General features: G+C 42.4%; 3 protein-coding genes and 1 non-coding gene across 11 annotated transcripts in view; 1 reads left to right on the forward strand and 3 right to left on the reverse strand.

Annotated features, from left to right (window-relative positions):
• Window positions 1-733: 733 nt before the first annotated feature.
• ost4 (oligosaccharyltransferase complex subunit 4 (non-catalytic)) lies at window positions 734-1,675 on the forward strand. Its single transcript, XM_056748947.1, has 2 exons — window positions 734-874; window positions 1,568-1,675. Exon 1 carries the CDS (start codon window positions 738-740, stop codon window positions 849-851), a length of 114 nt encoding a protein of 37 aa, XP_056604925.1. The 5' UTR covers window positions 734-737; the 3' UTR covers window positions 852-874; window positions 1,568-1,675.
• Window positions 1,676-1,892: 217 nt separating this feature from the next.
• agbl5 (AGBL carboxypeptidase 5) lies at window positions 1,893-10,953 on the reverse strand. Of its 3 annotated transcripts, none has more exons than XM_056748990.1 (17): window positions 10,881-10,953; window positions 8,692-8,973; window positions 8,440-8,611; window positions 8,091-8,260; window positions 7,391-7,568; window positions 6,368-6,546; window positions 5,711-6,212; window positions 5,445-5,614; window positions 5,222-5,357; window positions 4,960-5,147; window positions 4,705-4,877; window positions 4,481-4,615; window positions 2,810-2,907; window positions 2,693-2,736; window positions 2,483-2,613; window positions 2,238-2,352; window positions 1,893-2,133 (listed from the first exon to the last, which is right to left on the reverse strand). In XM_056748990.1, the coding sequence occupies exons 2-17, from the start codon at window positions 8,892-8,894 to the stop codon at window positions 2,118-2,120; spliced, it is 2,610 nt and encodes an 869-aa protein (XP_056604968.1). In that variant the 5' UTR covers window positions 8,895-8,973; window positions 10,881-10,953; the 3' UTR covers window positions 1,893-2,117. The 3 variants fall into 3 exon arrangements, 2 of the variants coding, with proteins under 2 accessions (XP_056604968.1, XP_056604967.1); XM_056748989.1 differs by having other exon boundaries at window positions 1,893-2,151; XR_008906775.1 differs by lacking the exons at window positions 1,893-2,133; window positions 2,238-2,352; window positions 2,483-2,613; window positions 2,693-2,736 and having other exon boundaries at window positions 4,259-4,615.
• A 448-nt stretch (window positions 10,954-11,401) lies between these two features.
• On the reverse strand, window positions 11,402-11,488 carry trnay-gua (transfer RNA tyrosine (anticodon GUA)). Its single transcript is given in 2 exon segments — window positions 11,402-11,437; window positions 11,452-11,488. It is a non-coding gene; the product is annotated as a tRNA-Tyr (tRNA).
• Window positions 11,489-12,249: 761 nt separating this feature from the next.
• Window positions 12,250-25,623, reverse strand: part of sbf1 (SET binding factor 1) — a 40,338-nt gene continuing 26,964 nt past the window's right edge. For 5 of the 6 annotated variants that reach the window (XM_056748798.1, XM_056748803.1, XM_056748800.1 and 2 more), the window contains 23 exons: window positions 25,439-25,611; window positions 25,288-25,361; window positions 23,787-23,979; window positions 23,377-23,513; window positions 23,071-23,246; window positions 21,917-22,053; window positions 21,621-21,828; window positions 21,333-21,529; window positions 21,082-21,219; window positions 20,287-20,382; window positions 19,991-20,065; window positions 19,484-19,656; window positions 19,226-19,402; window positions 18,801-18,902; window positions 18,510-18,695; window positions 17,666-17,792; window positions 17,344-17,474; window positions 15,331-15,570; window positions 15,129-15,236; window positions 14,842-15,044; window positions 14,659-14,746; window positions 14,392-14,523; window positions 12,250-14,289 (listed from right to left, as the gene is read on the reverse strand). In XM_056748798.1, the coding sequence (XP_056604776.1) occupies window positions 14,191-14,289; window positions 14,392-14,523; window positions 14,659-14,746; window positions 14,842-15,044; window positions 15,129-15,236; window positions 15,331-15,570; window positions 17,344-17,474; window positions 17,666-17,792; window positions 18,510-18,695; window positions 18,801-18,902; window positions 19,226-19,402; window positions 19,484-19,656; window positions 19,991-20,065; window positions 20,287-20,382; window positions 21,082-21,219; window positions 21,333-21,529; window positions 21,621-21,828; window positions 21,917-22,053; window positions 23,071-23,246; window positions 23,377-23,513; window positions 23,787-23,979; window positions 25,288-25,361; window positions 25,439-25,611 (3,370 nt within the window). In that variant the 3' untranslated portion in view covers window positions 12,250-14,190. The remainder of the gene's footprint in view (window positions 14,290-14,391; window positions 14,524-14,658; window positions 14,747-14,841; window positions 15,045-15,128; window positions 15,237-15,330; window positions 15,571-17,343; window positions 17,475-17,665; window positions 17,793-18,509; window positions 18,696-18,800; window positions 18,903-19,225; window positions 19,403-19,483; window positions 19,657-19,990; window positions 20,066-20,286; window positions 20,383-21,081; window positions 21,220-21,332; window positions 21,530-21,620; window positions 21,829-21,916; window positions 22,054-23,070; window positions 23,247-23,376; window positions 23,514-23,786; window positions 23,980-25,287; window positions 25,362-25,438; window positions 25,612-25,623) is intronic. The other variant, XM_056748801.1, reaches the window with a different exon arrangement.

Genomic DNA, 25,623 nt, shown 5'->3' on the forward strand with positions numbered 1-25,623 from the left:
TATGTTGTTATTACATTGTGATCGTAGAGATATCGGTCTTCCCCTATTCTAAAAAGATCTGCCTGTAGACGCTGCAAATATGGTCACCGGAGACTTTACTTAAAGGGACTTTGTGAAGAAACGCTGGTTCGCCGACTTCTGCACAGCGCCATCATGTGTGCTGGAGTGTAAATACTTCACTGAAACATAAAACATAAAAATCCGGTAAAATTGTACGTTAATCCACAATTTTTTTAAATAGTAAAATTTAACGCAATTTGAACCATTTGAACAGGGTTTCCCTGATTAGTTTAACTATCTGCATAAAATCATGATTCAGGAAGTGACGTGTTCAGATACCCGTATGAACGTGACGTGTCTTTAACCCGGAATTCAGCGCTGGAATATTCATCCTCTGAACACTCAGCACAAACATTATAAACACATAAATGTAAGTCATTCCTATTTCATATATGAAATTAAGTTGATATATTATAAAATATAACTGCATTCATGATGTTTATAGATTTGTTGTATTAGATCCGCTGCTCATCGAGTTAATTCTGATCAAATTATCAATAGATGTGCGATTACTATAAACGCGTTCTGTGGTAAAAATGTTTTTCGTTCTTGAGTTTATAAATATAATCGTTTTCTTAACAGTGCCCCTAAGATATCGTCAAATAGACCATGATTTTATGATGCAAAATTACAATTCACAGTATCTTATTTGTGGTCTGTGTGTGTTTTTCAGCAAGATGGTGACAGACGTGCAGCTGGCGATATTTGCCAACATGTTGGGGGTGTCACTCTTCTTACTGGTGGTTTTGTACCATTATGTTGCTGTTAACAATCCCAAGAAACTGGAGTGATGCTCCGTGTGGAGAGAACAGAGGTACACACACACACGCACGCACGCACGCACGCACGCACGCACGCACGCACGCACGCACGCACGCACGCACGCACGCACGCACGCACGCACGCACGCACGCACGCACGCACGCACGCACGCACGCACGCACGCACGCACGCACGCACGCACGCACGCACGCACGCACGCACGCACGCACGCACGCACGCACGCACGCACGCACGCACGCACGCACGCACGCACGCACGCACGCACGCACGCACGCACGCACGCACGCACGCACGCACGCACGCACGCACGCACGCACGCACGCACGCACGCACGCACGCACGCACGCACGCACGCACGCACGCACGCACGCACGCACGCACGCACGCACGCACGCACGCACGCACGCACGCACGCACGCACGCACGCACGCACGCACGCACGCACGCACGCACGCACGCACGCACGCACGCACGCACGCACGCACGCACGCACGCACGCACGCACGCACGCACGCACGCACGCACGCACGCACGCACGCACGCACGCACGCACGCACGCACGCACGCACGCACGCACGCACGCACGCACGCACGCACGCACGCACGCACACACACACACACACACACACACACACACACACACACACACACACACACACACACACACACTTATGAACGTGTCTAATGCAGTAATAACTAATACATGTGTTTCTTTCACTCTCAGGTGGTGTACAGGGACCAGACAAACATCAGACACCGAGAATGGGGAAGATTCAGCCTGTAAATTTACGTTTTGTATGCACATTATGTTAATAAACATGTCAAATTGTGATGCGTTTGTGTGCTTTCTTGATAATAACAAGGTCAACATCCTTTTCATAAATATGTCTTTATATTGCTATTGAAATGTACAGATTTCACAGAACTTTTTTTTTCAATCAAACATTCAAAGCTTTGAAATAAACCATGACTTGATCACACACAATGTATAAAAAAAGACACATCTCATCTGTGTTTCACACTGACATTGGTAAGTTAGACTTCTCAAAAGCAGCACCACAATTTTATTAAAAAAGAAAACTCTTTAAAAATACAATACAAGCATTGAAGTCCCACTTCAAACCACAAATTCACATTTTAGACAATAACAGACAGATTGCCTATTACAGGTTATTGTAGCGTTATGGTTATAGATCAGGTAGGTTGACAAACACTTTCTGTTCATGACGTCTGTTCGTGACACTAAAGGGAACTGAAAGACCTTTAGTCCAGTCTTAGGTCTGCAGTGATCTGGTGAAATGAAAAACACTGACAGCACTTCAATTCTTCCTTCACCTCAATAACACGATGTTCAAGCTCACATGACACACGTTTGATGTCTGCTTGTGTCTCACCTGTTTGTGTGTGTTTGTTTGCTGGCGTCTCCAGATCTCTGATCTCTACAAGCAGAATTCTTCATCAGTGCTTTAGTGGCCAGACGCAGAGAAGAAGCATCTTTCCCAGACACTCCTAACAGAGAGCACAGTTCACACTTTACCAAAGTCTGTGATTTTGTTCATTTAAATGCACACCACTCATCCGTGCATCTTTCACCACAACATAAAAACACAGGGTTAAAGCAGTCGAGAGAGACTCTGACCTGCCAGGTGTTTTTTGATTCCAGGTTTGATGAGTTTCCACACCTTCAGGGCGGGTGTCTCGAGACCACCCGTCAGAGGGGGGGCTGTGCTCCGTACCGGGATGCGACTGGGTCGTGGCTGCAGCTCACACCTGTCACAGGACAGAGAGATGAGCTTGACCGCTCTGCTGATATGGAATCACTGAATGGACTGCTATTTATGATGATAACCTGCTGTACTCTATCGATGAGGTCATATGGTCCTGTTGCTGTTCCTGGAAAGAGTGAACGAACAATTTTAACATCTATAAAAGCATCTCTCTCATCACAGCTGTGACACAAATCTACCTGTGCTGTGATTGGCTTCTTCTGTTGGAACGCCTTGACACACCGCACAGGAAAATCTTTCTTCTGATCCACTGGCCGGGTCTCAGGGCAGCTGTTGCCTAGGTAACAAAACAGACAGAGAGAATGGTTCCATTATGAAACATCACAGAAGTAATGCATCTCAGGTAACCACGAGAATGTGATGTCACAATGCTTAACAGCAAAAACGCTGTGGTAACAGTGAAAAGATCCGGTAACCATAGCAACACAGAGAGCTCGTGACAGTCTGCATTGACTTCAAGGATCATATCATATTTTGATCAATTTGAACATAAACGCATCATGTTTGATTATTTTTGAGATGTTAAACATCGTTGAGTGATTTATAAACTGCTGGTATACAATGAAACACAAATATAAATGTTCTTGACAAGTATTTTTATGTTGATTGTTGGTAAAAATATATATGTATCTGAACATCAGTTTGAGAAGCAATTTTTTACAAAAAAATATTTGGAAGGATAAACGTCACCACACATATTATGAAATGAATGGTTCATACGGTTTAGTTTTTCTAGTAAACTGAACTTCTTCAGTTACATTTATTTTTACTGGAAAAACATGGAGAAAAAGCAGAGAGACTAAAGGAAGTGATGTCACAGGAAATCAGCAAGCAGACAGAAAGGTGAAGCGCAGGGTCAAAGAGACAGGCTAAGTTGAAACAGGAGAATGTTTATTAGAGAAAAGATCAAACAGACGAGTGAAGCTGAAACTCTTCTAGCAGCTCATGTCACACAAAACACATATGACACACAGGATCATGTGATGCTTCACATGTTATTGCCTCTTTCTGCCTTTAGTGTGATAAACAGAAAACATGCAGTGGGATATAAACACTCCAAGATACAGATATTCTCTTCACAAATACAGAGAAGATTAAAGTCAAAGCAGCAAATACAGAAACATCATCACAGCAACAAAAACACCCACAGAGAGACCAACACGAGCTCACTGCCGCTTCTCTCACATGATATATTTACATACACAGTGGAGGAAATGTTGGAGGAAATATTCGACTGTTGTATTGCTCTCTTCAGCACTGGGAAAAAAGCATGACAGCGGTCCAATATATACTGTATATGTTCTTAATGAAAGATTCTCCAGAGGTCACATGATCAGACCCAAACTGTGGTGTGTGACATCATTCTCTCAATCCAGATGGAACGCACACATGCAGTTTCTATAGACCTGTCTGTGTTGCCATGGTTACTTACACATTCACTGACACACTCATGTAGGACTCAATCAACAATAAAAGTGCAGCATGACCTTTCAAAACAAACATGACCGAACTAATCCATGTTTCTGAGAGATTGGTCATCATTGGCATGTTTAACTCGTAATATGAATGTCAAATGTAAGGCCTCGATCACAAACATTTCATCATAAATAATCAAATCTCTTCCTCACGTATGCTACATGGAAGAAGATTCCACCGCTCGGGCTGTAAAATGGAACAAACTAAAACACACACAGGGAGGGCCGGTCACTCGGGCGCGGGGCCCGGAGCCGTCCTGCCGTCGCTGAGGTACACCTGCAGGGGGGGCAGTTTGGAGAGCAGGCCGGGCCGGGGCATGACCTGGAGAGAGGGCAGAATCTGAGCCAGACTGGGTGGCTGCAGCGAGTACAGACCTGACACACTGATGGAGCAGGGACCCGAAGAAGAGGAATGCGGGGATGAGGGTGAGAGCGGGGTGCGTGCGGGGGGTGGCTGATGGAGGGGAAGGCGCTGGTGCTGGGGACGTCTTTTTTCTTGAGCTTTACACTCTACAAAGGGACACAAAACACCTGGACGTCATCTATGCACTATCATGACACTTCATTCACACATGAGAGTTTTAATGTGACTGTCTCACCTCGGACGGGTCCCAGAGTCCCGTGAGGAGCCCGCTGTGTGCCAGGAGGAGCGCTGCAGCCGAATGTGAAGCTCGGGGAGCTCTTGAGCTGAGGAGACGTCTGCTTGTTTCCTGTGACGTTTGCGTTACTGCGCGAGCGGTTGAGGGAGTTCTCTGAAGCCGAGCTGCTCAACCTTCACACACACACACACACACAGATGATTCACACTCTCTCTCTGAAACAGACGCTTCAGAAACAGATGGTGGTGGTCTTACGCTGCTTTGGGTGGGACGGTGTTCTTGGTGTTCCTGCGGTTGCCGGCGGCCAGACCCTTGCTGTTCCTCACCTGTTTGAGGATTGACGCCCGCAGGTTCACCAGACTGCTGTGCTCAGACAGAACCAACCGCGGCCACGGGTTACACTGCGCCATGTCCAGCGCTGCTATGGCAACCGCTCGCCCCACCTGTAACGTGCATGACGCGCATGTGAGCGTGAGGCGGTTCATACAGACGGCGTCGTGTGCATGAGCTGACGTACCTGTTCGTACACCTCAGGTGTGTATTTGGGAGGGAAGGTGGGTGGTGGAGGGGGTGTGGCTCGCCCGTTGTCGTGACAGGCGGGTGGGATGGTGTTGACCGAGCGGCCTGTGTTATAATTGCACTCCAGTGTGTAACTAAAGATAGGAAACACACAAGTACCTTTGAATACACACAGCAGTGCAGTTTAACGGTGTGTGATCGAAGCGTGTGCAGGTGTGTACCTGTGGACCAGCCCGATGCTTTTGTGAATGGCCACACGCCCACTGCCTTCTTTTGATTGGCCGTCACGTTTGTCTCGTGTGTACATGTTCTTCTCAGAGAAATTGCAGCCGAGGAAGTCGAAATGAGCGCAGTTGAGTGAGATGAGCTTGGGATACAAGATGTTCTCCACCTGTGGAGCAGAAGAAGATACACAATTTGATTTATCGTTTTCTATTTTTAATAATGTCATACTGATTAAAGAAGATGACGGGAAGCACAGACACACCTGCTGGTTCTCATCCGTCAGGTTGTTGCCGTACATGAAGCATCCTCTCTTGGAGGCGTGGCCGTGCAGGTCTATGTAATAAGCCACTCCGCTCTCCTGGGGCGGGATCTGCTCAGAGGGGGCGGGGTTCCACACAGCCGGTGCTTCACCTTGGCACAGCATCGATTCGTTCTCGTCGCAGGGCCCTGCCTCCAGCTCAACTCCGCCCTTCTCCCAGCTCTCCTCCAACTGCATGGGGATCTCTGACAAGTCCAGCGTGGGCCCGTCGCCCAGCTCTGCCTCGTTTCGGAGGTTGAGAGAGTGCTCTGGTTCAGAGGGTGTGGTCAGAGGAGAGGTGGTGTTGGACTGGTGGGAGGGTTTGAGGGCGGAGGGAGCGCAGTTGCTCGTGCGGTTGTGTATGTGGTGGTAGAGCAGGAGAGATTTGGCACCGTAAATGGAGGGATGCAGATCTGGACTGGGATTCACGTACTGTCTGTTCAGATTCACACCGCGCGAGTCCGTCCTATAAACACAAATGACATTTGACCTGTCAGAAATATTTCAATCCAATATGATTATTTGACTTGATAAGGAATAGATGAATTGTTACCATAAGACATTTAAAAAAAAAAGTCAAGCAAGTGATGATTAAGTGATCATTTTTAAGTGACCTCTGACCTGTAGTGACCCCTGACGACCCCGTCAGGATTCAGCATGGGAATGAGTTTAAAGACGAACATCCGGCGGAGCATCTGAGCACGTGGATCATCCTGACTTGTGATGAAGTTCAGAAAACCATTGAAAACAAAACTAGACGGCGTCTCACCCGGATGAACCCTACTGCTCAGAACAAACACCTGCACACACACACACACACACACACACACCACCAGATAAATAACAGTGAAATAAAAAAATTCTGCTAACAGTGTCTGATCTATTCTAATTAGTGGTGGGCCGTTAACGCCGTTAACGCAGTGAGACTATTATCGCGCGTTAAAAAAAATGTCGCCGTTAATCTATTCTCAAAGTTGGGTTGGGAGCTGGGTCTATACTACGCAAGCTATGATGACTTTCACCTTGATATTTTAGCGCGGATGTATACCAGCTTAACTGCACAGTACGGGGCGAGAACGAGATTTTTCAACTCGCGTGATTCGCGTCATTCGCGGAAGCAGAAGCCGCCTCATCATCTCATAACCAGGGCTTCATTCGCGCGATTCGCGCAGCAAGTAGGTCTATTGGCTCTTTGCATTAACATATAAATCACTCGCGCTTGACACGCCATTCGCGTTTGGTCTGAACACAACATAACGTTACTGTGAAATTACCGCATCAAACGTGACGTGCTAACATGGATGCAGCTATGAAGCCGCCGGGTTTGCTTCAGGGAATATTAATTTTTAAGAAGCTTCCCAATAGAAACATCGACAAGACTAAGGTTGTTTGCACCTTGTGCAATGCGGAATTGGTTTAAAAAAAACACTTTCTCTCAACAGGTAGTGGTCTAGCTTTAGTTGAAACCAGTAACTTTGTATTGAGATCTAATGTATTATGGCTCCTGTATGACATATCGCTTGTTGCTTCCTCACTCTTTGTAAGTCGCTTTGGATATCTAGATTAATCTAGATTAAAAAAAAATAATCTATGCCCACCACTAATTCTAATCCTCTGAACATTGCGGTCACTTCTGTCTTATACCCGTTTGCTGGTGAAGCGGTGAGGTCGTGGGCTGCTGAGGTCCGGGAACAGTCTGTCCAGCCGTGGTTCTCTCTCCTCCAGCAGCCCATGGCACGATGAGACCGTGATGAGATCAACTCTGTTTCCATCCAGAGAGTAACACAACAGCTCTCTGTGGTAGTAAATGCTGTCTACTGGACTACAAACACACAAACATACAGAGAAAAAATGAGCTCTATGTGTGTGTTTTATCTGCTATTATAGGCAGCAGCAGTATATGGTGGAGACGCTGTTATTTATATCCCTAACAACTGAGTGATACAAAATGTATTGTGTTGATTTCTCGTATACCACAGGTCCATGATTGTTTGTATATGTAGTTCAATGCATCTTTAATATTTATGTCCCTGTTAACTATTTCCTTTAAGTGCACTTAAATAAAATATTAAAATGTGTGTGTGTGTGTGTGTGTGTGCGTACCTGCAGGGTCCCAGTGTGTGTGTGTGTATGTGTGTGTGAGTGTGTGTGTGTACCTGCAGGGTCCCAGTGTGTGTGTGTATGTGTGTGTGTGTGTACCTGCAGGGTCCCAGTGTGTGTGTGTATGTGTATGTGTGTGTGTGTGTACCTGCAGGGTCCCAGTGTGTGTGTGTATGTGTGTGTGTGTGTGTGTACCTGCAGGGTCCCAGTGTGTGGGTGTATGTGTATGTGTGTGTGTGTGTACCTGCAGGGTCCCAGTGTGTGTGTGTTGCTGATGAACTTCTGGTCCAGTTGGAGCAACATATCCTGACACTCAGTGTATGAGAATGGATAACAGAAGGAAAAATATGTTGTGACCCCCCGAACGTCCAGCAGACGATGAACAAAAGACAAGATGAACTGACTGTCTGACACCTGCACACACACACAATCAATGAGCTATTAGTACTGTGAGAAGAGAGCGGGATATTTGAGACGGAGCAGAAAGAGCAACACATTCTAAAATGATTAGACATGATCTCAAACACAGGCCCCTCAGAGAGGAGCGAGAGCTACAAGAGACACTACCTGGTGGAGTTTGGTGGGTGTTATACCTCAAATGATGGTCTCTCTCGAACCCTCTCCCAGCGTGTTTTGACCGGCACCGAGCGGACGAGCGGAGTCATGCCCTGAGAGTACAGTTTACTCTGTTTATTCATATTCATCACATTAACCTTCAGCAGTTTCCCAGGCGGCATCCCTCGAACACTGAAGTAGAACCAGGACCTAAACAAACACACAACGTCACTCACATCACACACAGTTACATGATTTGTTCAAAGAATATTGATGGGTGACGTTTGTACCGGTTGCTGTTTTCAAACTCTGTATTGGCGCAGTCAGGTTTGGTCCAGACATTGAACTCATAGTCAGGTTGTGTCGGCACTGAAGTATTAGGGGGTCTGCTGCTCTCGCCGTCCGCTTCTGATCCATCCACTCTCTCCACACGGGCCAGATTCCCAGAGTCAAAGCGGGAACTAAACACGATGTTTCCAAAGCAGAACTCCATGACGGGGATCAAGCTGAGGCGCTTTATTCAGTGATCTGACACATCACCACAAACACATGACATCACATCCGCTGTAAATCTGGAGAGAACGAGAACTGGTCAGATTACAGGTCAGATGAGACACACACTTAACAGAGTCATGAAAACTACATGAAAACCCATCTGTGACCTCTGAACCTTTCTTGACCTCGCCACAGTCTGACGCAATGGATTCAAAATGATCATTTTCTATCGTTCCTTGAATCATTTCTGTGAGTTTGTACACACGTACTGTACACACACTTGAATCAATTAAATACATACTGACCAGTGTGTGTGTGTAATAGAGAGACACACAAAAATATTTGATCACCAAAGAAATGTTCAACAATACCAGTTTATTTGTAATCATCATTGTTGTGAAACTGGTATAAAAATAATTGTTTGACGTTTCTAGGTCATTACAGCACGACTTCAATGAGTCCCTCGATACCCCGGTGCTTCACTCCTCCTACATGTGTCATCCTCCCCGGGCCCAAGAACAATAAACCCTGTTGCATGAATGAGTGTGGTCCAGCTGCTCTCTCTGAATGGGACCAAACCTAAGAGCAGATTGTGGACTTGAGGAAGAGGCAGAAGTGACCTATACTCCTCTTAAGATCAGAGGGACCCCCTGGAGAGAGTGAGCAGCTTCAAGTACCTCGGTGTAAACATCTCTGAAGACCTGACATGGACTTCACACATTCAGGTGAATAAGACCGTACCATCTGCGACGGCTGAGGACATTCAGGGTTTCTCCAACAATCCTGAAAAGTTTCTATTCATAGAAAGTGTTTTAACTCAGTGTGGTGTGGGATCATCTCTAAAGCCCTGCAGCGTCTCAGGGTCTGCTCTACCATCCCTGCAGGAAACAAGACTTCAACCACACTATTAAGTGTCTTACCCCGCTGTCATCTGGTAAGAGCTTCTATAGTCTGATGGCTGAAACAGAGAGATTTAGAAGAAGCTTCGTCCCAGGTCATCAGGCTCCTAAACTCAGTGTCTTAACATCACTTCTCCTATTAAGAACATTCAACATCCACTATAGTGACATTGCACACAGCACTGACTGCTCTTCTTGTTGTTACTGATAATATGGCTGGAAACACACTATAGGACTTGAATCTGAACAGATTTAAGGTATGAGCTGTGTTTACACAAAAATACATCATTAAGTCATGTGATGCAAAGTTTGATGTTTAAGCCTCATATAAGGGCTTTTTTAAAGAGTATTATCATTTTAAGGCTTTATTTGTACCTGACATATATGTTCTATGAATGTTGATTTTTTTTTACTTGTGTAAAGTGGTTGTTTGTATTCACATTTTAGAATTGCAATTGCAAAACCGTGAACCGTTTGACAAATGTTATCATACCGTCATACATATCATACCGCCCCATTGTTAGACACGACCTTGTGTTACTATCTGTTTGCACATTCCTGCTCGTGTAAATAAACACAGTCTATCATAGACTATATACACATTTATCTTTGTATTTTCCTCTTGTGTTTGTATCTTTATAATAATTGCACTTGTCTTTGGAGCTGACCTGACCTCTATTTCACTGCTGGTTGTGTACTCTCTATATAACTGTGTTGTGACAAATACAAATCTTGAATCTCGAATTAAGTTCCCATAGTAAATGAGTAATACAGCAAGAAATGTCACGGTGTTGCTAACAATATACCGCGGTTATGTTGTACGTGACATCGTGAGATTCAAGGATGTAAAGTAGACCTCCTTCGTGTTTTATTGCTCGATTTATCATAAAGACAAACTAAAGACTGAAATTCGCCGAAAAACACAATACGATGAAGCTGCTAGTGTGGTTAGCATTCGCTAGCTTCTATTTAATATCAAAAGCGTCATTTATGTCAAGCTTAACGCCTCAGATGCGTGCAGCACATCGAAAATATGTCAATAAAATCACAAATGTATTTGTCATCGCTGAGTTATAAAGAAATACCTGTAATATTCTTCCTCTTCAGCGATCACTAGGCGACTCTTTAAACCCAAACAAACCCCTCATCAGCAGCCCGACCCACTACAAAAGCGCACCGCATGCTGATTGGACTGCAGAAGAATCGCTCAGCCCACTGATTGGGTCACACAATATGTTGTCGCACTGGGATTGGATGGTTTGATTCCAAGGACGTAGTAAACCGGAAACTGTAATAAAAATACTTACATTACATCTATGCATTTAGCAGACGCTCTTATCCAAAGCGACGTATATTGCATTATCCTATACATTTATACATCGGTATGTGCAATCCTCTGGGATCGAACCGCGGCAAGTTGCCGCTCTACCATCTGGGATGTGTTTCACAGTGGAATCTAAGGGATCTATAGGTAACTGTTATTACTTTTGTGTTAACATATCAAATACTGGCTGAATTTAGCAATGATTGATTTCTTTAGAAATCTGATATCTTTAGAACTATTCTGGTTTGGATTAAATTATAAAAAGAAATGTGAAAAATAATCTCCTTCGAGCCGGATTTGAACCAGCGACCTAAGGATTTCAGCATCAGCCTCTACAGTCCTCCGCTCTACCAACTGAGCTATCGAAGGGGGATAATCTGTATCACTCAAGACGCCACTAGGTTAGTGAAATAACTGTTGTTCACTTGCACAGTACATGTTTTCATAATCATGTTAAAAAGTAGTTATTTTCAGAAAATGAATGTTTATTTATATTGAGAAACGTTAGTTATTGTATTATTTTAAATAGATGTTTTGTCAGAAAGAGGTTCACTCCTGTCTTACATTTTATAGTAAAATAGACATTTGAACAAATGAAATGAAATTGACTAAAAATTGCTTAATAATATTATTATGTGTTACATACGTGAGTGTCTTTATACAAGTGAAGTTTATTGTGTAAAAGAGCTGTAAGAGTCTAAACCATTTATATACATGTTGTTGGATGATTTGATTTAGTGTTTATATAAATATATGAATCTAGTATTCAGTTCATTTATGGCTTTTTCTTTATGGTTTTAAATACTGTTTATTAATAAACAAAACACAGAGGACTGCTTGACTACAGCAAACTCTCGTCTCTCGTACTCTTTTATTGAGTTTCTCCTTTTGACCACAACCTGTAACAATAATATATTAAAAATGTTTATGACATATTACATAAGATAATTTTATAGTGTTTATTTTGTATGAATTATTTAAAAATAACATACAAATTATAACGATGCAAAATTATAACAGGTTATTTATTAGAAGCTTGTGAACTTTTTTTGATAGCTTTCTATTGGTTTTGTATCCCGATCATCTTCACTGAGTAAACAGACAAAATCAACACACAGATCAAGCAGCCAAATGATAGGAGGTCATAAACCCCAGAGTGGTTTAATCCTAAAAAACATATGGCATGATGGACAACAGAACCTGAATCAGATTAAATAAATCTAATAAAAAAGTATGAAAAATAAATAATTAAAATGTTCAATTTATGTTGTCACAAGTCAACGTTTACTAGATGAGCGTCGTTATTTTCTAGAGTAACAAACATCAGATAAAGAAAAAATAAGAAATTCAGGGTTTATTTATCAGTCACATCTGAAGGTTTTCCAAAAAATATTTATCATTAGTTACGTTAACACAGAGATAAACAATGGCACGTATTGGATGTCTAATTTAAAAGTTAAGTGGTGCTCTGAGGAGTCATATTCGAGACGACGTTAAATAAATTACTACCATTAACATACAATTCTGAGTATTATATACAAAGGGAGTTATTAGAACAAAAATCTACAATTTTGTTTGAACAATTCAGAAGTATAACCCTATTTTACACTATGTATGCGTGTTAGTTCTGGTGTCCTGGATAAAAAAACAACAATCCTGTGATAAACAGGTGATCCTCTTCCGTGCATCCTTACAAAGTCTGGCAAAATAGACTCTTTCTTTAAAGGAATAATATAAACAAACTCCTCTATGTACAGGATTCAACATAGAACAGGTAACAAACTAAAAAACACTGATTCTGACAGATCCACAAGAGCCTCAGAGCCCGGAGAACTTAGAAGGAATGACAACCGGCCTTACGCGCGTCCTCTCAACATTTCCATTTTCCAGAAGTCCAATTTTTTCTAAATACTTTTATGGATGTACGGAGCAATCTCACTTAACAGATATGGCAGGTCCCAAGAAAACAATTTAACTTGAATTGTTCCCATTCGAGATAAACCGTATTGATTGCATAAACATATTTACAGTATTTTTTGCATAAACGATCACAGAAAGGGATGCTGAACCCAGTTGTCATGGCAACCAGCTCCAGTCTGTGGCCTCCGATTTATGTAAACAAACAATTGATGAAACAAAGTGGTTACAGAAGCCTCAAGACAATGTCTCCCCCGTCGATCTCATCTCTTTCATAAAAGAATCGCATTTCTGTGCATAAATGATCATGACAAAACTATCCCTCCGTTTCCTTCAACATGCCTTAGATTCTTAATAGCGATAGTTGCTTTTGCGGTTTTGTTGGGGGAACTCAAACAGAATATTTTGTAAGACTCACCTTGTAAACACTCAAATCTGAATGTATAATCTCCAGATGGCTTTTGTTCAAATTGGACAAAACTTCAGGTTGTGAAAAACTTGGACGTAAATAATGTAAAAAATAATTCACACACATAATCCTTCATGGATCGTTGCATGTAGACTCTGCTTCAGAAAAGAATCTGACAAAGCCAACCCATCGTGAGGGAGAAAGAGAACTGAAGCAGCCAATGAGAAGACAGAAGAGTAGACCAGTGATGAACTGATAATCTCAATGTATAATCAATGTAACGGGTCACTCTTGAGTGAGTTATTGGGCATGCTTGAGCCCTGCATAGCTTGAAGGCGCCATTGGCAGTATTAGAGCGTTACGGGAGGGTGCAAGCGAGCGACACTTGGACATGTCAGATGAAGAATCGCAGTCCATCAGAAACAACACAATGCCATCTTTCAAACAAGCATGAGAGAACATCCAGGAAATGTGATCGTGTTAGGAAATATGTGGCAACAGTAACAAAGACTACTGATATGAGATTTATGGGAATTCATAGATTTTTTTATAAGTTTTGACATGTTTTTAAAAAAGGTTGAAATGTGAGGTGCGATACTGTGAAGTTCAATTCCACCGACACTGCACAGGAGCCGCGTCCGTTCTAACTTCTCTCTCTCAGTAAACGCTGAGGGAAGCCCCGCCCATCGGCGATGAGCAATGTCCCTAGTTAGCTCCGCCCTACAAAGAGTCACAGGTATTTCTCTTATGCGTCAGATAGGCAACTCTGAATACTGTCCATCCATAACTGCGCATTCATGCTGTCCTGAGCACAGAAGTTATAGACACGTTTGGTCGTCTTGAGCTGTAAAACAAGAGCGGAAGAATAAGTGCGTGTTGGAGTGATGTGAGCTTTTTCAAGAAAGCAACGAATAAAGTAATCAAGCCGGGAGTATAGAGATCTTACATCGAAGAAGGCTTTGTCGTCAATGTTTTTAGGTGCTCCCATGGCAGGCGTTCCCATGATGACAGATTCCACCTCGGCTAACTCGATTACTCCCTTACACACTTTGTCTTGCCGTGATTCGTAGTATCGCAACTGGAAAAAATGAGAATGAAACCAAGCTCTGAATTTCAACAACTGTGTTTTGTGTATGTACTGCATAAGCACGGATTCAGGTGTTGAATTGTTATGATTCGACCACAAACACATAGAGAGTCACAAAAAAAGTACCTGGTGTTTCGTCTTGTCCAACACAAACCAACGTGGTCTCCACGGTTTGAGCAAAGCGCCTCTTTTGTATAAAATACCCTCAAAGCTCCTAAGGAAAATAAGGCGACAAGAAATGTATGACATTTGACCCGAAGGTAACATCTGGTTCATTTCTAAACTCCTTTGAGGAATGGTTTGCCACACCTGTTCTCGCTCTCAGTGCTCTGGAACTGGCTGTAGAGCGTGCTGGTACTGGGCCGACCGGCCGCAGGCGTTGAGGTGGTGGATTCACAGTCCAGAGACAGATTGATAGAGGAGCCGACCCCGCTCTCCTGCAGATACACACCCTGAGAGCGCCGCTGGTGACTCAGATTAGACGACATGAGCAGAGAGCTGGAAAACGAGTGCTAGGGAAAGAAAACACAGAGATTCTGGGATCTGGCACACAGAATGTTCAGAAGGTAAACCGCTGGTGTGTCTTACTGACTTACTCTGCTTTCTAGTCTGGACTCCACACGTTGGGCTGTTTTAATCTTGTCCCACGTGTCCTTCCATTTTTCGGTGGGCTGGCCCAACTCGGATTCTAGATTCTGCACATCCTGTACACATAAGCATATTTACAATATTAACTTTGAGCAAACTTACGCTTTCTCCAAAAGTTGGTTTGTAATTTACGAGGGTTTTATTCTTCACCTGCAACAGTTTGGTGATGGCATCAGGCACTTCTTTACTGAGGCTGTCGTAACATGGCCAGACGATCCTTCGCTGCGATTTGGGAGTTGTTGTCTCCAGTTTTTCAACCGCTTCCTCCGACAGTTTCTCCTGTCTGCCCCTCACCAACTCCCAGTCAAAGGACGGACCCTCTGAAAGTGTCTCCTCCGTGTAAAAGTCCCAGACCTTCAGGTTTGAGATGAAGCTGTATGGCTTTAGGACCTGTGAGTGAAAAAAGAGCAGTTACACTCGCTTACCATCAGAGGGCGATGTAGTATTACAATAAAATGTAAGAATAAACACTGTGTAGTGTGTTGTGTGCTTATTTGTGGTAGGGCTGAAACGATTAGTCGACATTGTCGACAAATATTCTTGTTGTCGAGTAGTTGTTTGATTACGTGACTTAATTTAAGGGCCTGCAATATCACAATTTGACCGCTACGGCACTGTAGCACTGTAGTCTTCCCGAATGCTATCGCAGTAGAAGGACACGCAGCGAGAATCATGGACAAACGAATGCGAACAAGTAAAGTGTGGGAAAGCTTTACCAAATTGAAAACGACAAAATGCAGTTTTGTGTAATGCATGAAAGGCGGAACTTGCCTTTCACATCAACACAACCTGCATGCTGGAGTATTTAAAAGGAAACATCCCGGAGAATGAGAGAGGCGAGTGTTGTCAATCTAGAGCTAACTAACGAACTTAGCGGTAAATCTTTTTATGAGAGAATGCAATAATCATATAATTACAGTTATGTTATTATTTGTTTTGCAAAGTAAAAAGCTTTGATCGAGTTTAAAAGTCAAGCTTGTTTTGATTATTATAACACTATTAGGTATTACATGAGAGGAAAATCCTTATAAGAGAGGGACGTTAAGTGATAGGAGTCTTATATCTTGACTTTATTTTAAAATATTTTCTTCTGTTTCTTGCTCTTTTTCATTAACTCTTTCACCGACATGATTGATGATTTATCTCGTCATTTAAAAAAAAACGGTACCCCGCCAAAGACGTTATTACGGGAATCAGTGTTTATACTGTTGTACAGCAGGTGGCGCTGTTACACACCTTTCGGGAAAAAGTACAGAATCCCAGAACCTAGAACGTATATTTCCTATCGGTTTTTAATGATTGTTCTGAGTGTAATCTGGGCGGAAATCTTTCACAAAAAACGTTAGTTATCTCAAAATTATCTTTTAATCAAAGTGATGCATTTTTGAAGAAACCTACCCACATCTAAGGAGTGATAAAAAAGATCAAATCAAGATAGAAGAATAAGGTTTCCTTTGTTTAAAAGCAGAGACTCTGTTCTTACATTGGACATATTGTTTGTCCATATATTCTTTACAGAAAATGTAGTGTGAGCCATTAAAGTTTGGTGAAAATGTTAAAAACCGCTGGCTTAGGCTGGCAACTTTTTTTTTTTTTTTAAGTCTGGCGGGGATAGAGTTAAACTGAACTGTTGTCATAGAAATGCTGCTTAATGGTTCAGTCAAGAGATTTGTTTGCATTTAAAAAATAAAATTGATCTGTAATGTACCTAATTTATTTATTTATTTTTATTTGTATTTAAAAGTTTGAAGAGAGTATTTGTGTGATTCGATTTGGACAAAATCAGCAAACTTAAAGAGATTAACCAGTTGGTTCAAGTTCATTAAAGCAAATTTCAAAAGCTGAATTGATTTTATTCATTATGTAAATGATCTATAAGTCAATGTTTTAACTAGTTGCAAAAGCTGAATAATCATTAAAAACGTACTGATTAGTCATTGAAATAATAGCCGATTAGTCGATTAATCGATCTAATAATCGTTAGATTAGTCGACTATCAAAATAATCGTTAGTTGCAGCCCTAATTTGTGGCCATTATTTTAAATTCATTATTTTAAGAGTACATAAAAATACATTTGTGAAAATCATATAATAAACAAAACCCAATTAAGTTGTTCTCAAGCTGAATTGAAATGAAATAAAATCTTTTAGAGGTCCACATACCTCCTCCTCCTCAGGTGAGAACATGTAGTTGTAAAAGATGGGGGTCTTTTTGTTGAGACAATCAATGTAATCCCACACTGATTTACACACCTGAGGGTTCCTCCTCTCGCCTTTTTCCTCGTACAAAACACCTGCGTAGAAGAAACGTCACGTCAGAGATGAAATAAAGAGTTTAACAACTGTAGATACACTACACATGCACAAATCCTGTAAATCCTCACAGAATGACACAATATGAGGGCATAATAAAATCATTTGATAACAGTGGCCATTATGTAGCATTTAAGTGACAAACTTCTGCTAACGTTGATAAGAGACCCACCCAGCTCTATGCGCTCATAGTCAGAGTCCAGCAGGAATGTGCGGAAGCGGTTGGACACGTAGTGGTAGGCCAGAAACTTCAGATAGTACTGACTGAATTCAAACTCCATGGGGAACTGCAGATGGATCTGTAGAAAACAGAAAGTGCAGAGGAAAGTGAATTCATGTAACTTTAACATTTGTTTGAACAATATTAGATATTAAGAAATAAATCGGGCCCAGGACAGACACTTGAGGGACGCATGTGAATCCAGTAACCAGCTCTGCTGTCACCCACAATAATGTATTGGATTTGATGAGAAAAAGTACTCAAAGAGCAAATCAAAAGATTTCTTCATTAATCCGAGTTTAAAATACAATAAATATGATTCTTTACTTCTTTAGCTAAATGTATTAATGAACTGAAATCATTTCACCAGTTTAGGAAAAACAAGATCTCCTTTTCCTTGCTGTAAAACAGCTTCTAAGAAATCAATGAAAACTTCTTATCAAAGCCTTATGTATACAGTCATATGCCTATTTAGGGACATGTAACAGTGCACAAGATAAGACAGACAAATTGATTGAAACACTTCCTCAAAAGCCACGCAAATAAACTTAGAAAACATAATGAACATGATCAAAAAATTATAATTAATTATTATAATTAGATAATTCATTACTAATAATCAACAATGTTTGACAGCATATTTTTTTTGAATGTTTACTGAAAGTCATTACTGTAGCGTATGCATTTATAACTAGTGCAACTAACCGGCTCTTACTAGGCATGTTGACACAATCAGCTGATAACTGTGGCACCAGCCACCCAAAATACTGTATCTGACGTCCACTGCACCACATACCTGATGCACACAGTCTAGAAACTGTAGGAAGACTGGTGTAAACCCGCTGCTCTGGCTGGCGAGCGTCTGGGCTCCGCGATGGCTAAATCGATGGCCGAATGACAACCACTCTTTCTCCACCAGCAGCCTGAAGCCATCGATGGTTCGGTAGTACGGATCCGACAGAAGCTGAACCAGAGACACTACCTACATCCAACACATAATGACCCAACGCTGAAATACACTGTGTGGACTGCATATGCAAGTTCAGTTTTGTGTGATTGTAGGAAAGAAAAGTTATGAGTCTCCCACCTGTGTTGTGACATCCCAGCCATCTTCCAGACTAACCATGACGGAGGAACCGTTGTCCAACAGCTCCACAACAAGAACAGACACTTGCAGAAGCCTGTGAAGCTACAGCACACAAACAAATCAAAAAGGATGTTACATCGGTAACAGTGTTGTTATTTTGAATAAATATCGTTACTTCTGATTTTGTTTATTGTTATTGTAGTTTTACTTTAGTTTAATTCTTTGTTTTTTATATTGCCGTTTCCTTATTATTGTTTATATTATATTATTTATATTTATTTTACTTATGATTTTAGTTAAATTGTTCGCAATTTAGTTATAATATTATTTATTAAAGATTTAATTGGTTTTGTTTTACTTTGTTTCCCATTATTATTGGGACAGAATGATGACTGGAAGGCCAGTTAAAGTGTGTGGGAATGTACCAGATTCATCCACTCGGAGTCCTCCAGGCAGCGGTGGAAGGTCATGTTTGGATCGCTGTTGGTTGAAGAAGGCACACAAGCTTTCATCAGCTTCTTGAAACTGTTCTTCACTTGCCGCATGTCAAACACCTCGATGGGCACCACCTCCCACTGCTGGAAGGAGTCCTGCTTTCCACCCTGAGAGCAGACACACGGGAGTTTAGCTTCACACTGTAATACAGCTTTATACGTGTGAGCTGTGAGGTCTGAGACAGTTACCTTTAACTGGGACTTGTCTCCAATGATGTAGAGGTATGCTCTCTGTTGCCGAAGGAAGTAGGGCTCGGCCGGGCCTCCGTTCGCTTGAGGCGACTCCTTCCCAGCCAGCCTGTTCCCAACATCAGGATTATACATGCTGAGCCGCCCGCTGCCACGAATACTGCCCCATTTTCCTGAAAGACACAGACAATAAAAACCATTCACCGACCGTTAGAGAACGCTCAATCAACCAATAGGGAATCACTTGTGTTCGTGCGGGATTTTCAGCGTCTACTTCACAAGACAACAGACAACAAAAAACTGAGGAGCAGTCAGAATTTGGTGGCTCACATGCAAAGAGAGACACTCAGATCTGCACAAACAACAAACATATATGTCGGTCAATTATTAGTCAGCACAGGAAACAGAACATCCACACTACATGGACACTTAGTGCCAGCTGATGTTCACTGGCGGCGCTGTGCTTTGATTGGTTAAGATTTGAAAGCAGGGGCGGGCCTACTGTACCTCTGGGCGAGTTGCGGGCCTTGACCGAAACTCTAGGCTGAGAGAGGGAGATGACCCTTGCGCTCTGACCCAGCGCTAAGGTCAGATGACATAAAAACGCCTGTTACTTTCATTACACATACTGGGGCACAAACTAACCACGATTCGCCAAAAAATACAATCTTGAGTTGGTGCGGGAATCTACAGTCATATTGCAGAGGCACCTAAAAATGACTCATGAATGAATAAAACAAATGAAAAGAGGCTCAAGTCTTGACAGGACTACGTATGGTATCTGAAACACAAACTGCTCTCACCTCCTCTACTGAAGGTTCCTGGCACGTCCTCTTTAGCACCCATGACCTGTTTCATTAAAGCTCCTATTTTAGGTTGCCTGAGCTTGTCTGATGAGTCTGATGTCCAGAAATAAACAAACACAAACAAACAAACAAACAAACGCACACGAGCACAAAGACGTATTAGGCAGTGGATATCACAGTGTGCCCAAACACCATTTAGACGCCTCAAATATGAATTGAATTACATTATAAATGAATAAATAAACACAAATATATGATATAATTATAAACACAAATATAAGTGCCACCGGACAATAAAATCATCTTCATTTAGAACTTTTTCTTTCTTTATTATGTATTTTAAAGGCTCTATGTCATCTGATATGGAAAGAACATCTGTTTACGATATGTCATCAGCTTAATTCATTTGGCTGAGATGCCAACACCAATGTTATTACCATTAAACAGAAACTAAAACTATAAGGACATTTATGTTTACTGAAATAAAAAATAAGCCTAAATGTTATTTAAAAACAAACAACTGGAATTTTTTCCCAAGCAGTTCACAAAAAAAGGTTTTAAGGGCATTAAAAGAAATGAAATGAAAACTACATTTAAACTTGAAATTAAATCAAATTAATTCTTCCTTGAAATAATCAACTCTGTGAGATATTTTGTTATCTAATGCAAATGAAATGAATGCATGAAGCTCTTTCTGTGTGTCTTAATGGTTTGTGGGTCACTGTGTGACACGGACTGTTAGTTGTGGGTTAGGAGTTAGCATCAGGCTTAAGATGAGGGTTTGTGTCTGACCTGATGTGCTCATGTGTGAAGAGGTGAAGCCGCTGAGTGTGTTTCTCCCGCTGGATTCGCTGTAGGAGGGCATGGAGCTGATGATGGCCTGCAGATACTTCTCCTGCTCCAGACTGGTGGAGTCTGCCTGAGACGGGCCTGAAACACACATGCACAAGCATCTCCAACCAGTGCTTCTCTTGACCTCACAGCTCACGGTAAACCGGAGGAATGGAACCATAGATGGTGTGTAAGATGTTTCTGGCTTCTACCTGAAGTGGGAGCATTGGGCGATTTGAAGAACCCCACCACGCCTTTAGCGTGCAGGCCGGCTGAGCGCAGAAGCACCGCTTTGGTGCGAGAATTTCTCCAGCACACCACGGGGATGCGGTTTTGCCTGTAGCAGCGAGAGATGCGCTGGATGGTGGAGTCCGGGATGCTCTGAGGCACGATCAGTAACCCGGGGTAACTAACAAAGCCATGACACAAAAAACAACATTACTCGTGTGAAGTCCATACTGGATTCTCAGTGCGCGACATCTCTAGAATGTGGAATTCACCTTCGGCACACGGTGTACATTCGGTTGACGGTTGAGATACGGAAGGGTTCATTTTTGGAACGGGTCAGGCTGTTACTGAGCGTTCCCAATCCTAGCCGCTGGTAGTCACGGCAACAAGCCCGCTCAACGACATTACTCATGGTCTGCCGGTCAGATGAACGGATGGTGGAGGACAACGTGAGGGAACTCTGATCGGGGTCTTCAGACACTGATCAATTAGAAAATGACTCATCATATATCACCCAATAAACCAGAAAAAACACCAGATCTAAAAGAAGAAATGATGTGCAGCTCACCGGAGATCTCATCTTCGTCCAGCTCCGACTGCAGACTGCTTCGGTTTTCCCAGGTGGGTGGAGAATACTTCTTCCGGGTCACATACTGTCGTCCAATGGTTCTCTTTGCGGACTTCACCAGGTTTTTCGACAGTGTTCTGAAGCACATTTCAAATCTTTCAATTCATTTAACTCAGTTTATTTTGAAGCACTGGTGTAGCTCATTCATTTTTAAAAGTACCTCTGAATAAATGATGAAGAGGCTAAATAATTCAAGCATTACAAAGAGAACCACATCAGAAATGAACAACCCTATGTGTAGTGATCATTAACGTAGACAAATGTGCATTATTGTACTATCAGGCTATTATGAATGTTAACTGATGAAGCATGGCGATAGCAACGCCATAAAAACATCAAACCTTAACACGGTTAAGTCTGTTTAAAAAATGTCTGCAAAATGCACAGATTAAAATAGTAATTTCCAAATCTAAAGGTAAGATGCATAACCCGTCTTTAAGATATGAGATACTGCCTCAGTGCATCTTTTAAAGACTGTGTTAAAGCATGTTTATCATCAGTTTGGCCAAAAAAAAGAAACAAAATTAGTTTGAATGTCTGAATGTCCAGCCAATTCCACTGTTTACTCATTTAGATTCAGCTGTGTTTCTACTCGATTGTTCTTTTACTTGCTCTTGTGTTTTTAGTAGTGCCACTGGAGACACACACACCACCCAAACAGGAAATATGAAAGTGTGTGCGTGTGTGAGGAAGACAGAAAGAAAAGCTCAGAGTATTCACACACAAATATTTACGGATCTCACAATATTTACAAATTTAAAGTTTTAAGATACATAAATCAGACACTTCAAGTGCATTTAAAGTGACAGTCCTTAAAGGAATCATTTATTCACCCTCATGTCATTCAAAACCTGTATTTGACTCTTATGTGAAGCATTAAAGAAGATATTTTGAGAAATGTCTCAGCGGTTTGTGTCCATACAATGGAAGTCAATGAAGGTAAAAATATCTGTTCTGTTCTGCAGAAGAAAGTCACACAGGTTTGGAACGACATGAGGATGAATAAATGAAGAGAAATAATCAATCAAACTCATGACTTAAGCTAAAATATGAGTGTGGTGATTTCATTAACACACGCGTGTTTGAGTTCTTACTTTAATGATTGATTCTTATCCTTGGTTTTGTGTTCCACCGCAAGCTTGGCAGACTGGCCCACAGTAAAGGCAAACGTGGCCTGAACGTGCTGCGGGTATCTGAGCTTATGCACGTGTTTCTTGAACACCTCCGCCAAATCTGAAGCCACCTCCTCATCAAAGGCGATCTTCATCAGCTACAGAAGCAAAGGAGAGATAATAGATCAATGCAGTGCATCTTTAAACACATCTGAATACCAAATGCAATGCAACTCAATGAAGTGCAAAGGGCAAAGAGAAACCACAAGAGCAAGTGAAGCTCTGTACCTGAAACGTGCAGGAGCGCAGCTGCAGGCCATCCTGGATGAGCTGATCCAAAGGAACGCTGACCTGAGATCCTGTGAGTCTCTTCTCTTTAGTAAGAGAGGCGATGGGAAAGGAGCGGGAGATCACTTGCTCTCCGACTGCACAAGAGAGAAAATGTGTCAAGACTTTTAGCCGCATGGAAACTGATTTTTATAACGTTCTACTCTACAGCCCAACAGAACTACTGGTTTTAATCCAGCCATAAAATCTCTAATACTGAGACGGCATTTATACAGTTTTCTACAAGACTTTGCGTGCATTTGGTCTGTTCATTTACACAACAACAGAATGGTGTGATTAAAGAAAGATACCGTCACTAATATTGCAAAGACCCTAGACACATGCGTGACCCTTGACCAATCAGAGCTCACCCAGAGGGTCGGTGGGCGTGCCCTTAAAGATAATCCTGTAGGTGGTCAGGAAGACGGCCCCCTCGGCCGGCAGCAGGGGCGGACCGCCCATCGCACCTGTGGCTTCCTCTCGCCCGTCTGCTATGAGGTGTACCCTCATTCCCTCCATCACAAACTCTTCACCGGGCAGAAGCGTCGGCCTTAAAAGCTTCGGCTAGACACACAGAGGAGAAAACAAGAAAATGACGCCACGTTTCACATTAAGAACACCAAGAACTTGAGGAAAACAACCACAAACAAACAGGACACACAGCAGATGAGAACATCATCACAGTTAGTTTGACATCTTTGAGGTTTAACAACCCGTGGCGTGAACAGATCTTCTGAGGAAACTCATTAGAGTTTAAGAAACAAATATGCAATAGGACTGACTTCCTTCAGCTGAACGTGAAATGATACGTAACGTCTGGCAGAGCGTTCGTGGTGTTGTTTTGAAAGCATGCAGCGCAAAAACACCGTGACAATGTAAGAGTGTATTCCCAGTGAAACTGAAGTAAGGAAGTTGCGTCCAATCAAAAACTAAATTCATCATCAAATAAACTTGAGCAAAGGCATGGGATACTTGTGCAAGCATTTCTGGGTAGTTGACAAATAAAGCGGAAAACTGTAGAAACAGATGAAGGGAAACGTTTAGAAAACTGATGGGAAACAGATTTCATCCGTCTAGCCAGGTGGGATACATTCACACGCTTTGGTTATATTATGGGAAACGGTTTGCTCTTGGCAACGCTGGTTGCTAGGCAACACTACTAGTGATGAAAGCTGCATGACTGGTCTCTCCAACTGAAAATGACGCTTTTCAATAAACATGAAAAGGTGTTCTTTACCACACTTCACTGCTCCTTGAAAACGGTTACGAGAACTCATACAGATTAGAACATCAGATAGATTAGCATTCCATTGTGCAATAAATGGAAATGTTTGGGCAAACCTATAAACTGACGTCCAAACAAAATCAAATAACCCTTGAGGGCTGAAAACACAACACAACCCAAGATAAAAATCAACACCGAAAGGAACGTTGATGATAAGTTAAGCGATGACAATAAAAGAGCCAAAAAATGATTCAACATGTCTTTGTTTGTAAAAAACCCAAGACTTCAATGGTACATGCGCTTCTATAAACTATTGTTTGTTTTCCACAAACTGATGGACGAGTTGAAATGATTTTGTGTGGTAAGGCCTCAGACGCTGCCGATAGAGATCGACTTGATTTTAACTCTCAACGTTCCTTCAAAGCAAACAAAAGCAGGACTTTAGGTGCTTAGTATAGCAGGTCAACAGGGCGGAGGACAGGAAGTGGACTGCAAAACCAGCATGCATCACATAGGACGCGGTCAGCGAGACGGTGCCGTACCTGCCGTTGCAGTCGGAGTCAAAGATGGAGGGTGGTGAAGTGAGGTGTCTGGGTTTCTACACTTTCTTTCCCGGCCAGAGGAACGTAAAACAAGGAGTTGTTTACCTTTTGGATGGGCGGCAGTCGCTTGCTCTCTCTGTGGACTGCGTCCAGCGTCTCGATGTGCATCTGAACGATGTCTGCATGAAAGTTCCACAAATCCCGTTTAACATTCAAATATGCTTTTTCAGATGAATTTGTGTGTGAAGGGCAGTACCTGGTATCATGGCGTGAAGGGCTTTCAGGTGCTCATTGGTGACTCCGCTCTCGTTGCACACTTTATCAACAAACCGGTTGATGAACCGCACCACTGAGTTGGCCACGTCCGAGCTTTCAGCGTCTTCAAAGCCGCTTTCTGTGTCGTAGCTTTCCGCCATGCTGCCCGCAATACTGATGGAGAGA

Source organism: Triplophysa dalaica, chromosome 5 (genome assembly GCF_015846415.1).
Source record: "Triplophysa dalaica isolate WHDGS20190420 chromosome 5, ASM1584641v1, whole genome shotgun sequence".
Lineage (NCBI taxonomy): Eukaryota > Metazoa > Chordata > Actinopteri > Cypriniformes > Nemacheilidae > Triplophysa > Triplophysa dalaica.

What these genes read in the sequence shown, in the direction of transcription:
- ost4 (XM_056748947.1), top strand. Translation starts at nt 738, where the DNA reads ATGGTGACAGACGTGCAGCTGGCGATATTTGCCAACATGTTGGGGGTG.
- agbl5 (XM_056748989.1), bottom strand. Translation starts at nt 8,894, where the DNA reads ATGGAGTTCTGCTTTGGAAACATCGTGTTTAGTTCCCGCTTTGACTCT. An exon ending in ACCGTCCCACCCAAAGCAGC is followed by an intron (nt 4,878 to 4,959) that starts GTAAGACCACCA and finishes GTGTGTGTGAAG; the next exon opens with GTTGAGCAGCTCGGCTTCAG. An exon ending in TCATCGATAGAGTACAGCAG is followed by an intron (nt 2,614 to 2,692) that starts GTTATCATCATA and finishes GTCCTGTGACAG; the next exon opens with GTGTGAGCTGCAGCCACGAC.